The sequence below is a fragment of the Coregonus clupeaformis genome, chromosome 8, assembly GCF_020615455.1.
Source record: "Coregonus clupeaformis isolate EN_2021a chromosome 8, ASM2061545v1, whole genome shotgun sequence".
Classification (NCBI taxonomy): Eukaryota; Metazoa; Chordata; class Actinopteri; order Salmoniformes; family Salmonidae; genus Coregonus; species Coregonus clupeaformis.
The window spans coordinates 11,477,443-11,494,105 of record NC_059199.1 but is presented as its reverse complement, the minus strand read 5'-3'; the positions used below and the strand labels follow the sequence as shown (position 1 = coordinate 11,494,105).

General features: G+C 45.5%; 1 protein-coding gene across 1 annotated transcript in view; it reads left to right on the top strand.

Annotated features, from left to right (window-relative positions):
- LOC121571093 (ankyrin-2) overlaps nt 1-16,663 on the top strand; it is a 143,582-nt gene that overhangs the window by 114,382 nt on the left and 12,537 nt on the right. Inside the window, exons 41-47 of the mRNA XM_041882382.2 lie at nt 103-2,373; nt 2,794-4,911; nt 5,644-5,721; nt 6,435-6,566; nt 6,716-6,865; nt 7,020-7,254; nt 9,383-9,452. Coding sequence (XP_041738316.2) covers nt 103-2,373; nt 2,794-4,911; nt 5,644-5,721; nt 6,435-6,566; nt 6,716-6,865; nt 7,020-7,254; nt 9,383-9,452 — 5,054 coding nt within the window. The remainder of the gene's footprint in view (nt 1-102; nt 2,374-2,793; nt 4,912-5,643; nt 5,722-6,434; nt 6,567-6,715; nt 6,866-7,019; nt 7,255-9,382; nt 9,453-16,663) is intronic.

Genomic DNA, 16,663 nt, shown 5'->3' with positions numbered 1-16,663 from the left:
ATTCCTGTTCCTGTCCTGATCACATTCTCCAATGTCTGTCTCCTTTTCATTTCAATTTCAAATTTTTTTTGCTCCTTAATTGTCCTCTTGCCAAAATGGAAGATGACGAAGACACTACGTCGACGACAGTCCAGAAAAGAGATCCGGACCTCCTCTCCGATGTGTCTGAACTGAAACAAGACCTGATCAAAATGACCGCCATCCTAAACACGGATTCCACTGACAAATCCGGTTCTCTGGAAGGGAGCGGTCTGGAGAAAGGGGCTGAGGAGGTTCAGGGCGAGCCGTTTGAAATCATGGAGAAGGTCAAAGAGGATTTGGAGAAAGTGGGCAAGATACTCAGGAGTGGAACATTGGAGGGTGAGGTGGCAGAGGGGGCAGCAAGAGCAGCCAGAATGAACGAAGAGTGGATCCTCCTCTCAGAATGTGAGATCGAGGAGGCCAAAAACATGACTGCCTTAGAACCCCAGGAACCTGTTCTCCATGAAGTCAGAGTCAACAGAGGGATTCCCAGACCTAAAGCCATCAAAGACGTGTCTGGCATGGTCACACACCTGACTGGTGAACTCAAAGAATATCTCCTGGATGTACCTGAGGGCTCCAGTGCAGCGGCTCAGGAGGATGTGGTCCAAGAGAAATTCACAGAGGTCGTCCTGCGCAAAGGCATGAAAAGAACCACCATGACAATAACAACAACAGCTACAATCAAAACTCCTGCTGTTGAACTCAAAAAGCCAGTCAGGAGGAAAGGAAAAGACCAGGAACAGGCAAAGGAATCTACCGATGGGGATGCTCTCCTAAGTGCGCCCACAGACCCTAAACCAGTGTCACCTGTGTCCCCAGTAGTTGAGGAGACCCCTATTGGGTCCATAAAAGACAAAGTCAAAGCCCTTCAGCAGAAAGTGGAGGCAGAGCAGAAGGTTCAAAAGCCAACTAGCACAAAAACCTCAAAGGTTGCTGTGGAGAGCAAAATCCCTCAAAGGGCCGAAGAAACCACCCTTAAATTGAAACAGAGCCCCGCAAAACAGGACACCGCTAAAAAGGGCCCCCCTAAGTCCCCCAAAACTGAGTCTGAGAAGCTGCAAGAGACCATGTCAGTAAGGGAGCTCTTGCGATCCTTCCAAAAGGGGCAGGACCCCTCAAAGACAAAGTCTGGACTTTTCGAGCTCAAAACCTCCACCTCTACAGAGCATGAAATAACAGAATCAGAATTACAGCCCACCCAGTCCAAATCCACCATCAAAGCCACTACAATCCGTTATGAACGGGAAGTATCACTGGACGCCATACCTGGCGAGCGCCACAGAGAGAAAGATGAGCAAATTAGCCCACACAGAAAGCACTCCAAAGACTTTGGTGCTGAAATTAAAGCAGAGCTTGAGGACAATCCAGAGTACCAACAGTTTAAGCAGACCTCTGTAGAGGGTAGTCCTGCTGCCCCGTCAGACCTAACTGAAACCGTAGAGTTTCTGAATATTTCCCTCTATGATAGCTCTGATAGTTTAAAACATGAGGGTGTGGCAGACTCTCCCAGTGCCAGCCTGGGTGATGGTAGTCCTCCTCACCTGAGCTCAGAGGATAGCCTCAAACACGAGGGCTTAGCCACCCCTGGAACAAGCCCTGACAGTATCTCCCTCTCTCCCAAAAATGCTGACCAGTCCACTAAAAACTCAACAGCTGCTACTATAGCTGTCAAAGGTGACAAGAAAACTAAGGACAAGTCTGGAGACTTTGGTGTGGGGACCATTGATGACCAGCCATCAACGGAAATGACCCTCCCTGTCTCACCCACTGAGGCTGCAGATGACCGCACCACGAGTGAGTCCATATCTTTTCAGAGGGGCGAGTCTAAACCATCTAAACCGATAAAGCTTACAAAGAGAGTTTCAGAGACTTTAGAGAGCTTCCTTAGTGATGAGGAGAGCCCTGATGACAAGCTAGCATCAGCTTTAGCTGCAACCTATGCTTCTAGTGCCTCTACCCAGCGTCAAGGAAGCTTAGAATTGCCTTTAAAAGACCCAGATGCCTTCAGTCCCTTAGCCGACGAATCTTTGACCATAAGCCACAGAGACTCTCTAGACGAGGGTAGTCCCCTCATGGAAGACAACTCCTCCCATAGGACCCCAGACTCCATCGAGCCCAGCCCAACCAATGAATCCCCCTGTTGTGACTCCTTAGAAAGCAGCCCTGTAGAGCAGAAAACCTTCCCACCCATTCTAGATCAGCCCAGTGGGTCCTCTAGCCACCCAGAACCATCCAAAGCCTCAGACTTCCCCTCAGACGTGTTGCGAAGTAGGCTACTCAGGGACCAGGAGGCTAGTGCCAACGATGATGACAGTATCGAGCAGACTTCGTCCCAGATGGAAAGTTCTGGTAAGAGTCCCCTCTCCCCCGACACCCCTAGTTCTGAAGAGGTAAGTTATGAGGTAAACCCCAAAACCCCAGACCACATGTTCCTATCTGTGATGTCCATACCAGCTGTCATCCACGAATCCTCAGAGGAAGATGACGATGAGGCAGAAGCACAGAGGAAATTCACCCCAGAGGACAAGATGTTTAAAATGTCAGCCAAAATAAAAACATTTGAGGAAATGGACCAGGACACCAGAACCAAAAATAACTCTAGAAAATATATCAGTGCCTTAGCAGGTGACAAAGCAGGGGATGATAGCATCAAAACAGTTGAACTAGAGTCCGCAAATGAGAGTGGGTTCACTAGGGCCAAGGAGACCTCAGAGTTAGCTCTTTCTGTTGAATCCCTTATTAAAGTACAACCTCCCTCTCCTTTTCCAGCAGGTGTGCATGAAGGAATCCACCACACAGAGGCCAAGAGTACAGCTACAACGGTAGCAGTGGGGGGACCTCAATCTGTCTCAGAGCAGCAACTCCCACAATCAGTTCAGTCACGCAAAGACACGGATGACACGGAAGACAGTTTAGCTAAAACGGTTACCATGTCTTCCAGCTCTGAGGGGGCTGCAAACATAACAGATGAGCAGAAGGAGGAAAGCTTGAGGAAATCGAGGGAAAGCAAGGAGGATGATGGGGAAGGGAAAGAAGCAGATGCAGGCAGTCTGCAGACAGCTGCTGTAAAAGCTCCCTGTCAGATAGAGAGTAATATAACTGACGAAGTGAAAGGAGATCACAGGAGGCACTCAGGAGCCCCTGAGGTAGAAACGTCCTCCACTGCTGTCATTGGACAAGTGAGGGAAACATTCAAACCCGAGATCTGTATCTATGATGACACAGAGGAAGACGATGAGGAAGAGGAACCTCCCAGAACTGAGTCGAAGGGCGTAACCGCCAGAGAGGAGGCAGACCCTTGGAGTGCCATGCGCGAAGACGATGATGCTTTTGCGGCCCGCGTCAAAGAGGAAGAGCAGAAGATCCTGGGTCTGATTGTGGACCGGCAGTCCCAGGGGGCAACCCCGGACACCACCCCAGGAAGGAGCCCCACGGAGGAAAGCACGCCAACCAGCGAGCCCAATCCATTCCTCTTCCAAGAGGGGAAGCTTTTTGAGATGACCCGGAGCGGAGCTATTGACATGACCAAACGGAGCTATGAGGACGAGGGCTTTGCCTTCTTCCAGATAGGCGAGCAGCCGCTAGAGGAGGCGCTAGCTGAACAGGTCAGAGATGAGCCAGGAGATAGAGGAGTCCAAACAGAAAGTGAAGTGGGGCTCAACCTGACTCTGCAAATACAAGTGGAGGAAGACGAGGAACAGCCGAAAGATGCTTCAGATTCCCCACACCGTGCCTCGACAGAGGACAATCAGAAAGGTAGTGAAGCAGCAGCAGCAGCCTCCCCCTCAAAATCAGATGCTTCTAAGTCTAGAATCCCTAGAATGGGTCTTTCCGCCTCAGCTAAGACCACTAAGAAAGACAAAGACCTAGTATCTCCAGTGTCTGCTGAAGCTGTAGAGGTGAAACCAGACATCATTGTAGAGGAGACCCCCCTAGAGGTGGAAACTAGTTCCCTCAATCCAATGATAACAAATGTTGAGACAGCGGTAACCACTGTCACTCGATCGGTGTACCCTGAACAGGACCAAGAGTCCTCTGACTCCTCTCCAGAGGAGCAGCATTCGGTCATAGAACTCCCCAAAACCACAGAAAAGGCCAAAACCCCAACTTCTACTGAAAAAGTTCAAATGATCCCAACTAAAACCCCAGCCAAGGCTGGCCCCCAAAGTCAGGTTAAAACTGCTTCCTCCTTTACATCCCCTGCATCCCCCTCTTCAGCTAATCCTAAAAAAGAGACTCCCTCTTTAGAGTCCAAATCGAGAATACCTGTCAAGGGCAAGGCTAGCCCTGTCAAGCCTGAGCCATCAGTTAAATGTACTGAGTCATCCCAGGATGCAAAGCTCAAGGTCCCAGTAAAAAAGGACTTGAGGAGAAAGTCTGAGACAGATACAGGTCCCTCTGCTGTACCCAAAACCAAGACATCGTCTTCCAAAGCCAAGAGCTTCTGTGAGGCAGACAAGACATCTGCTAAAAAGGACCTGGGTCGTCCCATGAGCGATGACTACTCCACCAAGCCAAAGTCGGGCTCCGGTTTCCAATCCAGGCTGCCAGTTAGAGGCAAGCTTGGTCAGACATCTCACACTTCCACCACCGCCAAAGACAAAAGCGAGCCACGCAAGAAGTCTATAGAGTTTGTCGATGAGATTAGCGACAAAGTTGCAAAGCTAGTTGAGAGATTTCCTCAGGACGAGAAAGACAAAAAACAGGAGGCTGCCGCCGTCTCGGATGACAAGAGCAGCGGCATAGACCCCTCTGTCATAGAGAGGGAGACTTTTCCCGAAATGCAGTTCCCTGCTTCCGGAGATATCTATCCCATTAGACCCCTGTGGGATGATCCTGTTGACACGCAGATGCAACGGATTCCCGACGATGCATTCAGAAGTCAAGGTACACCCCCCCTCCTTAAGGGGCTCATTCTGTCTTTCGTGTGCGTTGCCATAAAAGGTGACGCTTCTCTGTGTCTTGTAGCTAAGGCGATGTGTAACTAAAGACTCTTTGTGGTTGCTTCTGTCTTGTGTTTGTGGTCGTGTCTCTTTTCCTTGTATGTGTTCTACAAATCTCAAGATTGGCAGGCATTTTTTAAGTCAGGGAATCAATTAAAGAATTCAAATAATTGAAGGAATGAAGGATCAGTTTTAGTTTAATGTCACTGACATAATTTGTCATAGTCAGATTTAGTATCAAATATATTTTTTTAACCAAATTAGGCTGTAGGAGTAAAGCTGAATTACATAAAATGAAAGAAGAAACCAATTTCATTTGTCCTGAGCTGTTACAATGTTGTTGCTGTTGAACTTCTGCAATTTACTTTCAATACTGTATATTTTCATTCGTGTTCCTGAAAATGGCAATGATGATCACTTTTATGGTACTGCCACACTATAAACCAACATTATACTGTAATGAGAAGCTATACACCAAATACACGTCAGTTGCAGTTACTGTTAATTATCCACACATACCTCCAAATAGCTAACATTGTAGCACCATAGAGCAATAGAAAGCCAAGTGCTCAGTTGAAGATAACGTTTTCTTCTAAACGTGAATGTGACTTTGCTTGTCCATCCTTGTGCTGCCTATCCACTCTCGGCTCTCCTGCTGTTGTGGTGGCATTTACAGTACATCCCCAGGATGAAGCCGAGAGGAAAGAGGAAATGTTGGAAATAATAGCCGACCACCTGGGCTTCAGTTGGATGGGTGAGTGGAACGCCAGGCATGTCGGCACTCAGTGTCAGAGACGATAATCACTTCCCAGTGGTTTTGAAGACTGTTAACATTAACATTGCATAGTTAACACAGAAAAATGTCCTATAGGGCATCCCGAGTGGCACAGCGGTCTAAGGCACTGCATCACAGTGCTTGAGGCATCACTACAGCCCCGGGTTAAATCCCAGGCTGTGTCACAACCGGCCGTGACCGGGAGTCCCATAGGGCGGCGCACAATTGGCCCAGCGTCGTCCGGGTTAAGGGAGGATTTGGCCAGGGGGGCTTTACTTGGCTCACCGCGCTCTAGCGACTCCTTGTGGTGGGCCGGGTGCCCGCAGGCTGACTTCGGTTGTCAGTTGAACGGTGTTTCCTCCGACACATTGGTGCAGCTGGCTTCCGGGTTAAGCAGGTGGGTGTTAAGGAGAGCGGTTTGGTGGGTCATGTTTCGGAGGACGTATGACTCGACCCTCGCCTCTCCCGAGCCCGTTGGGGAGTTACAGCGATGAGACAAGATCGTAATTGGATTGCAATTGGATATCACGAATTTGGGGAGAAAAAAAAAAGTCCTATAGGTGTCTTTGGATGCTATTCTCTAAAAAAAACATATTTTAGCTGATCAGCCAGATGTTTCCAGTATTGGATTTCCATCAATCCTTTTTAAAATCACATCATAATATCTGTCTATTTTCGGGTGTGTTTTCCAGAGCTGGCTCGAGAACTGGAGTTCAGTGAGGAGAAGGTCAATCTGATAAGGATTGAGAACCCCAACTCACTACAGGACCAAAGCCACGCCCTGCTGAAGCTCTGGACTGACAGGGAGGGGAAACATGGCACAGGTACGTTGATCTACCCGTTATTGTATTCTGAATATTCATCGACATTTAGAATATTTGTCATATTTATTATTGATCATTTTCATATTTTTCATAGTGGCTTTATTTACTGTTATGACCTTTTGTTATTTTGTCATGATTTCTTTCCACAGAAACATCACTGATCAAAAGACTAACCAAAATCAACAGAATGGACATTGTCCACCTCATCGAAACCAAGATCGTCAAGTCCACCCAGGAGGACACATCATCACGCACCTATGCAGAGATTGAGAGGACCATTGCACTGGATCACAGTGAAGGTACAGTGCAGTATATTAACAAGCGAAATGGAAATGTCCTATGTTTACTGTCATGAGACAGTAAACCTCATGTCATCTTTTCTGAACCACCATTTTTTAACTATGCCAGAGAGATCACAGGTAAGTAACGATGTCCATATCTATGCCTGTCCAGGTTTCTCTGGCCTCCATGAGGACAGAGACAGTCCCCAGCCAGGCAGGCGTACAGACAGCACCCCCAGTGGGCCAGGGTCCAGGCAGGGGCCCCTCGTGGTGTCAGAGGAGGACCTCTCCTCCAGCATGGCGTCACTTCACGAGACGTCAGGGCAGGTGGACACAGACGCATCAGTAACAGGCCTCCTGAGACACGCCCAGAAGGAGAAGCTGCAGAAAGAGATGGATTCAACACAGTAAGTCAGTCAGACAGTATAACAGAGATGTACAGTGGCTTGCGAAAGTATTCACCCCCCTTCGCATTTTTCCTCTTTTGTTGCCATACAACCTGGAATTAAAATGGATTTTGGGGGGGTTTGTATCATTTGATTTACACAACATGCCTACCACTGAAGATGCAAAATATTTTTTCTTGTGAAACAAACAAGAAGTAAGACCAAAAGAAAATAACTTGAGCGTGCATAACTATTCACCCCCCCAAAGTCAATACTTTGTAGAGAAACCTTTTGCAGCAATTACAGCTGCAAGTCTCTTGGGGTATGTCTCTAGCTTGGCACTGGGATTTTTGCCCATTCTTCAAGGCAAAACTGCTCCAGCTCCTTCAAGTTGGATGGGTTCCGCTGGTGTACAGCAATCTTTAAGTCATACCACAGATTCTCAATTGGATTGAGGTCTGGGCTTTGACTAGGCCATTCCAAGATGTTTAAATGTTTCCCCTTAAACCACTTGAGTATTGCTTTAGCAGTATGCTTAGGGTCATTGTCCTGCTGGAAGGTGAACCTCCGTCCCTGTCTCAAATCTCTGGAAGACTGAAACAGGTTTCCCTCAAGAATTTCCCTGTATTTAGCGCCATCCATCATTCCTTCAATTCTGACCAGTTTCCCAGTCCCTGCCGATGAAAAACATCCCCACAGCATGATGCTGCCACCACCATGCTTCACTGTGGGGATGGTGTTCTCGGGGTGATGAGAGGTGTTGGGTTTGCGCCAGACATAGCGTTTTCCTTGATGGCCAAAAAGCTCATTTTTAGTCTCATCTGACCAGAGTACCTTCTTCCATATGTTTGGGGAGTCTCCTACATGCCTTTTGGCGAACACCAAACGTGTTTGCTTATTTTTTTCTTTAAGCAATGGCTTTTTTCTGGCCACTCTTCCGTAAAGCCCAGCTCTGTGGAGTGTACGGCTTAAAGTGGTCCTATGGACAGATACTCCAATCTCCGCTGTGGAGCTTTGCAGCTCCTTCAGGGTTATCTTTGGTCTCTTTGTTGCCTCTCTGATTAATGCCTCCTTGCCTGGTCCGTGAGTTTTGGTGGGCGGCCCTCTCTTGGCAGGTTTGTTGGGGTGCCATATTCTTTCAATTTTTTAATAATGGGATGTTCAAAGTTTCTGATATTTTTTTATAACCCAACCCTGATCTGTAATTCTCCACAACTTTGTCCCTGACCTGTTTGTAGATCTCCTTGGTCTTCATGGTGCCGCTTGCTTGGTGGTGCCCCTTGCTTAGTGGTGTTGCAGACTCTGGGGCCTTTCAGAACAGGTGTATATATACTGAGATCATGTGACACTTAGATTGCACACAGGTGGACTTTATTTAACTAATTATGTGACTTCTGAAGGGAATTGGTTGCACCAGATTTTATTTAGGGGCTTCAGAGCAAAAGGGGTGAATACATATGCACGCACCACTTTTCGTTATTTATTTTATATACTTTTTTGAAATAAGTTATTTTTTTCATTTCACTTCACCAATTTGGACTATTTTGTGTATGTCATTTACATGAAATCCAAATAAAAATCTATTTAAATTACAGGTTGTAATGCAACAAAATAGGAAAAATGCCAAGGGGGATGAATTGTATTGAATTGTATTGAGTGAAAGAGAAATTGGTATGGTAAGGAGATCTTATATTGTTTTGGAGAGTTTACTGGTACATACATGTTGGATGGTTGTAGAAACAAACAGTTAATTAAGATCTTGATTTGCATTGTTAAAATAAATAGTAATAAGCTGTGATGTAGAGAGCGAGAGAGAGAGCGAGAGAGAGCGAGAGAGAGAGAGAGCGCGCGAGAGAGAGAGAAAGAAAGAGAGAGACTGACAGAAAGAGAGAGAAAGAGACTGACAGAAAGAGAGAAAGAGAGAGAGAGAGACACTGACAGAAAGAGAGAAAGAGAGAGAGAGACTGACAGAAAGAGAGAAGGCGAGAGAGAGAGAGAGAGAGAGAGAGAGAGAGAGACTGACAGAAAGAGAGAATGAGAGAGAGAGAGATAGAGAGAGAGAAAGAGAGAGAGAGACTGACAGAAAGAGAAACTTGGGAGACTTCAATGGTGATTAGATGTTTGACCTCGTTATTGTTTTGTTCCTCAGTTCTGTGGACGGTACATCACATACTGGACCGGAGAAGGCTGGGTCACTACATATGGGCACTTTCAAACAAGTAAGTCCCTTCTTCACCTTGTTCCGCACCTCCCCCTACCAGCTCACCTCTCACATTCTAGATCCTGTCTACAAAGGGCCCACCCCTCCCCCCTCACCCTCTCTATCTGTCAAGCATTCTGAGGAGGGGGCACAGGGGGGTGCAGAGTGGGGCGAGGGGTCAACCCAGCACCCCCAGGCTGAAAGCGACAACAAATGGTTGTTGTCGCCAACGAGACACCAAGAGTCACCCACTAAAAGTCGTAAGCGTGTCTGTGAGAGCCGTCCGTTCTCCATGACCGACTTCGGGGACAGTCTGACTGAATGTGACCTGGCCGAGCCAGACTTCAGTGAGCTGTCTGTGGAGCTAAAGCAAACCTCAGAGGACTACGCTTACCTCTCCACCAACTTTGTCACTATGACAACTGAACGGGTCACAGAGAACATCAGTTTTACAGCCGAGCCTATGAATGTACCACAGTCCACTCAGCTGCCTCAGTCTTCTGAGGTGGTACGACCCAAAGAGACATGCAAGATATTCTCAAAGGATCATATTGACGAGGTGTCACACCGACTTTACAAAGTCCTGTTTGGGTATGTAGAGAAGTCAACTAGTAAAGAGTCCAGGAAAACACCAATGGAATTGGATGAAGTAGCGGGAACTTACAGAGCCAGCCCGGTTTATGCAGAGGATTCCTCTACCTCCATGCCTTTGATTGATGTAGACCAGGCTACTCTAGACCAAGACGCTATCTCCACTGAGCTTCATGTCAGACCTGTAGATATCAGTCCCATGACCCCAGAGTCTATCACCTTTGAGGTGGGTAAGGAATCCCAGACAGCAGCTCAAACATCATCAGACGTGTCAAGAACCACACTCATTTCGGAGTCGGTTAAAGTAAAATCCATTGTCAGCACTGCATTAATCCAGATGTCACATGACTCAACTGCTGAGCCCCCAGGAGAGGTGTCAGCTCCTCCAGTGACTGACTCCAGTCCGGGGGAAGAGTACAGCTTTGAGATAACCTTACCTATCACTCAACATAAGCCTTCAAGTCAGGAGGAAGCCTTTGATACAGTCTTGTCAGAGTCATCCATGCCTTTGGTGCCAGAATATATAGCCTCCGAAACCGAAAAAAGGTCTTCATCCCCTGACTTAGGGTCTGAGTATGCTACTAAATTTGTAGTTTCAATGCATGATCGATCGTCTTCGCCAGAGTCATTGACTTCAGATGATAGGTCTGGGTTCCAATCACCTGACTCACCTATACCCGAGTATCGCCCGTCAACACCTGATTCATCCATACTGTTGACTGAGAGTAGAGCCTCATCCCCTGAATCACTGTCATCCGTTACTGAACTTAGTCTTCTTTTGCCTGACTCGCCCATACCTCATTTTAGACCAATGTCTCCTCTACCGCCCCCTGAGATTGAATGGGAAACTGCAAAATTACCTGCTTATGCCCATGGACAAATGTTCCTAAGGCTAGCAGAAGCAGAAGACAGGCCATTGACACATATGGTTCCAAACAAGGGAGAGTTTACCAGAGCGATATCTCCAGGCAGTGAACGTAGTTATGGTCGATCCATTTCACCTGAATCTGTAATTTATGAAACTGAAGACAGAGCATCGTCTCCTGAATCAGTAATTCTAGAAACAGTGAAGTGGCTTTTTCCATCAGATAGACCACTATCCCCTGAAGAGTATTTACAGAAGAGGGCATCATCACCTGAATCTATAGGGTCAGTCAATGAACATAGACCACTATCCCCTGACTCTCCTGTACCTGAGTTTAGACAGGTGATACCTGAATCGATTATCTCCATTGCAGGATACAGGTCATTCTCACCTGAATCAGAGACTTCAGTGACTTCAGAAACTGGATGTATACTATTGGAGGCTTTTGCCTTTTGGCAGAGACCAGACTCACCTGAATCTACAGGATCAGTAGATGAACATAGATCTCTGTCTCCAGATTCACCAATTCCACAATTTTGGCAATCTGATCCCATTGCTTTAGTGACATTTTGTAGATCATCATCATCTGAATCTATATTTTCAGATGTAGATTATGAAACTGCACCCTTACTTTCATTACTTTATAAGGATAGACCTTCATCACCTGAATCAATAGCATCAATAGATGAATACAGAGCGCTATCACCTGACTCACCTATACCTCAGTTTAGACACTTATTACCAGACTCTATTGTTGATTATAGATCAGATTCACCTGAATCAGTATCGTCAGACACTGAATATGTTCCAATATCGCTGGAGATCATGTATCCAGCATTGACCAAATCGGAATCCCCTAAACCCCTTGTTTCTCCATCCGTGACTAAAGCAAAGTTGCCCAAATCTGAGACACTTGTTCCAGAAAAATTACAATTGGCAGCAGAATCATTTGAAGCCATTAAACCTAACCTTGTAATGTCAGAACCTGCTCTTTCAACAGGCATGCAAAATATACATCTAGATATACAGCAGTCCACTGCAAAGGGCAAAACAAAACTCTCCAAAACTCAATCAAAGTCCGCCAAAACTGATCCGGCATCTGAATCAGAGACCGAAATTCCTGCTGAAATACAATTATCTGAGTCAGTATTACCTTCTACAAACCCACCTCCAATGAAACTTGCAGAAGTCGTAACTGCACCTAAACCAGCAATACCCGAATCTACTAAACCAACAACTCACAAAGGACTATCAGTACCTGATGTAGCTCAACCTTCAGAAGACCAACACATGGTACTATGCATGTCACCAATAACTGTAACTGAATCAGGTGTAAATGTCCCTGAAAGTCCACCAATCATATTCAAGTACACAGCTCCACCCTTTCTGGAATCTAATAAACCTGAACCTCATGAAGGTCTATCAGCCACTGGTGATGTAGCTCAACCTCCAGAAGATCAAGACATGGTACTATGCGTGTCACCAATAACTGTAACTGAATCAGGTATTAATGTCGCTGAAAGTCCACCAATATTAACCGAGTCCTCAACTGCACTATTATTTGAATTTAGTCAACCTGAACCTCAAAAAGGACTAGCAGTACCTGACTTGGCTCAAACCTCATCTGTATCACCGTCTGTGTCACCGATAACAGTATCTGAATCAGGTATACATGTCCTTCCATCAGCAATACTAGTGCCAGAGTACAGACTTGTGTATGATGCAGAGCTTTGGAAGCTTATCTCTCAAATAAATGACCCACAATATGTAGGAGAAACCTACTGTAGTAAAACAGGTGTGTTTGAGTATGCTGGACAAAGAATAGAGTATGAGGAGACATCGGAACCTGAACGTAAATCTTTATCAATAGATTCTCCGGCTGAGGAGTGTGACTCTAAGCCACTATCACCGGAGTCATTGTCAGAGTATAGACCCATGTCATCTTCATCCCTGATGCTGTTGAAGGATATTGAAACAACATCTCCTGCATCTACAGGAACAGTGAATGAAAATAGATCATTGTCACCAGATTCCCCCATACCCAAATATTCACCATTGTTCTGTGAAGCTGTTCAGTTTCACCATAGATCATCATCACCTGAATCGTTATCAGATGATGAGGTTTCAGAGATATTTGAGTCAAGATTTGTAGCTATTGAAGGTAGACCCTTATCACCTGAGTCAACTGGATCAGTCAGTGAGCATAGCTCACTTTCAAAAGACCAAGACATGGTACTTTGTGTGTCACCAATAACGGCAACTGAATCAGGTGTAGAAGTCCCTGAAAGTCCACCAATAATATTTGACTCCACACCCCAATTATTTCCTGAATCTAGTAAACCTGAAGCTCAGAAAGGACTGTCAGTACCTGATTTAGGCCAAACTCCAAAAGAACCATCTGTGTCACCAATAACAGTATCTGAAGAAGGAATACACGTCCCTCCATCAGTCATACGAGTCCCAGTTTACAAACTTAAGTACGATGCAGAGCTTTGGAAGCTGATCTCTCCAATTCATGACCCCCAGTATGTAGGGGAAACCCCTAAAACTGGTATATTTGAGTATGCTGACAATATCATAGAGTATGTGCAGACATCAGAAAGAGAAAGTCAAAGTACATCAACTGAGGTTACTGAGGAAAGACCACTCTCACCTGATTCTGAATCTGAATATAGGCCTCTCTCACATGAGTCAGTTAAGATAAAGACTGTTTTGAGATCAGATTCCGCAGAGTCAGTGAAGTCATTGAAAGCAAGTCAATCTTTATCCCCGGATTCCCCCATACTCCAATATTCACTATTTTTCATTGAAACTGCTCAATCCTATCATAGATCATTGTCATCTGAATCAGTATCTGACGCGGACGTTGAAATCGTTGACCCAAAATATTCAATAGTTCTGGGTATTGACACTAGATCGTCCTCTCCTGAATCTCTAGGCTCTGTCAATGAACATAGACCACTATCCCCTGACTCTCCTATACCTCAGTTTAGACAGGTGATACCTGAATCTGTTCTTGGATATAGATCCTCATCGCCTGAATCAGTAACTTCAGTGACTTCAGAAACCAAAGGAATACTATCTGAGGTTTTTTCCTTTTGGCAGAGACCAGACTCACCTGAATCTACAGCATCAGTTGATGAGTACAAGTGTCTGTCTCCAGACTCTCCTCTACCACAATACTTACAATATTACCCAGAACCAACTCTGTTTATGGCAGGAAGCAGACCATCATCACCTGCATCAATATGCTCAAATATGGAACCTGAAATGGAGTTATTCTTAGATGCCTCAATGCTTTTTGAGGATAGACCCTCATCTCCTGACTCAATAGCATCTATAGATGAATACAGGGCACTGTCTCCTGACTCACCCATACCTCAGTTTAGACAGATGTTACCTGAATTTGTTACATCTGCTAATGGATACAGGTCAGCATCACAGAGCATTTCAGAGAGAGGTAGACCCTCATCACCTGAATCAGTAGCATCAGTTGATGAATACAGGCCACTTTCACCGGACTCACCTATCCCTGAGTTTAGACAGTCATTACCTGAATCAGTTATATATTGTATTGGAGACAGGTCACCTTCACCTGAATCAATGTGCTCAGATATTGAATCATGGACTATACCCTTGATGTCGTTATTCTATGACGATAGACCACGATCACTAACATCAGTATGGTCAGAAAACCAATGTGAGCTTTCGGACATCTTTTCGACAATCTTCTCAGAAAAAGATAGACCCTCATCACCTGATTCAATAGCATCTATAGATGAATACAGGGCACTGTCTTCTGACTCACCCATACCTCAGTTTGGACAGATGTTACCTGAATATGTTATGTCTGTTCTTGGATACAGGTCATCCTCACCGGAATCAGTGACTTCAGGGACTTCAGAAACTGAATATATACTATCTGAGGCTTTTGCGTTTTGGCAGAGACCAGACTCCCCTGAATCTACAGCATCAGTTGATGAGGACAGGTGTCTGTCTCCAGACTCTCCTCTACCACAATACTTACAATATTTCCCAGAACCAACCATATTTATGTCAGTAAGCAGACCATCGTCACCCGATTCAGTGACTTCAGAAGATATTGAGTATATACTATCTGAGGCTTTTGCCTTTTGGCAGAGACCAGACTCTCCTGACTCAATAGCATCTATAGATGAATACAGGCCCCTGTCTCCTGACTCACCCACACCTCAGTTTAGACAAGAATTACCTGAATCTGTTATATATTCTGTTGGATATGGATCCTCATCACCTGAATCAGTGACTTCAGATATTGAATATGCACCTTTAATTTCTGAGCCATTCTTTATTGAATCAAGACCAGACTCACCTGAGTCAATAGTATCAGATACAGAGGAAAGACCACTATCACCTGAGTCTTTATCAGAGTATAGAACCATGTCTCCTGAATCAGTCATGCTACTGACAGACACCAGATCATCATCCCCTGAATCTACAGCATCAGTGGATGAGTACAGGTGTCTGTCTCCGGATTCCCCCATACCTGAGTTTAGACGGGCATTACGAGAGTCTATCGTTTCAATGATTGGATATAGGTTCTCATCCCCTGAATCGTTGGCATATTATGAAACAGAATCTGAAACAGAATACGCTCCTTTGATTTCTGAGATTGAAGATAGACCAGACAGTCCCGATTCAACGGCATCAGTAGATGAGTTTAGAGCTCTGTCACCAGACTCGCCGGTACCCCAGTACACACAGTACGACACTACCACACCAGTGACATGGAATAGATCAGCACTGCCTGAATCAATATGGTCAGATATGGAATCTGAAATGGAGTCGTTCTTAGTTGCCTCAATTCTTCTTCAGGATAGATGCTCATCGCCTGAATCAATAGCATCTATAGATGAATGCAGGGCACTGGCTCCTGACTCACCCGTACCTCAGTTTAGACAGATGCTACCTGAATCTGCTATTTCAAACATTGGGTACAGGTCATCGTCATCCGAACCAGTTGCTTCAGATATTGAATATGCACCAGTCATTTCTGAGTCCTTATTTGATGAGGTGAGACCAGTCTCACCTGAATCACTAGCATCAGTGGATGAACATAGGTCTTTGACACCAGAGTCACCAATTACACAAATTACACAGATCACACTTGGGTCTACCACAGTAGAAACAGGATATAGGTCTTCATCCACAGACTCAATAACATCAGACATGGAATTTAAGTTGGTATATTCGGACCAATCCTGGCCTGACAAAAGAGCAATAATGCCTGAATCAGTGGCATCAGTTGATGAACATAGACCACTAACACCCGAGGCTACCGTACCTGATTATAGGGAGGCGTTACCAAAATCTGGATCAATAAGGGAATTATCCTCCACTGGATCAGTGTTGTCGGATTCGGAACACTTGATATCAACTGCTGAGTATTTTGCTACTGAACCCACACAATTGTCCCCTAAATCAATTGAATCAAACTGTGGGGAAACAGAGTTGTCATCTAAAAGTCTCATTCCTGAGCGTGTATCACCATCAGAAATATTGGCACGTAAAGAAACAGACCAGAAACCTATGGCTGGTTCACCTGTACCTGGAACAACCATGATGGTGGAAGAATACAATCTTGTGTACGATGCAGAGCTTTGGAAGCTTAGCTCTCAAATACATGACCCCCAATATGTTGGAGAAACCTTCTTGAGTAAAACAGGCTTCTTGGAGTTTACCGGGAGTAGTGAAGCGTATGTAGAGACTCCTCCTGGTGAGGAAAAAGTTGCTCG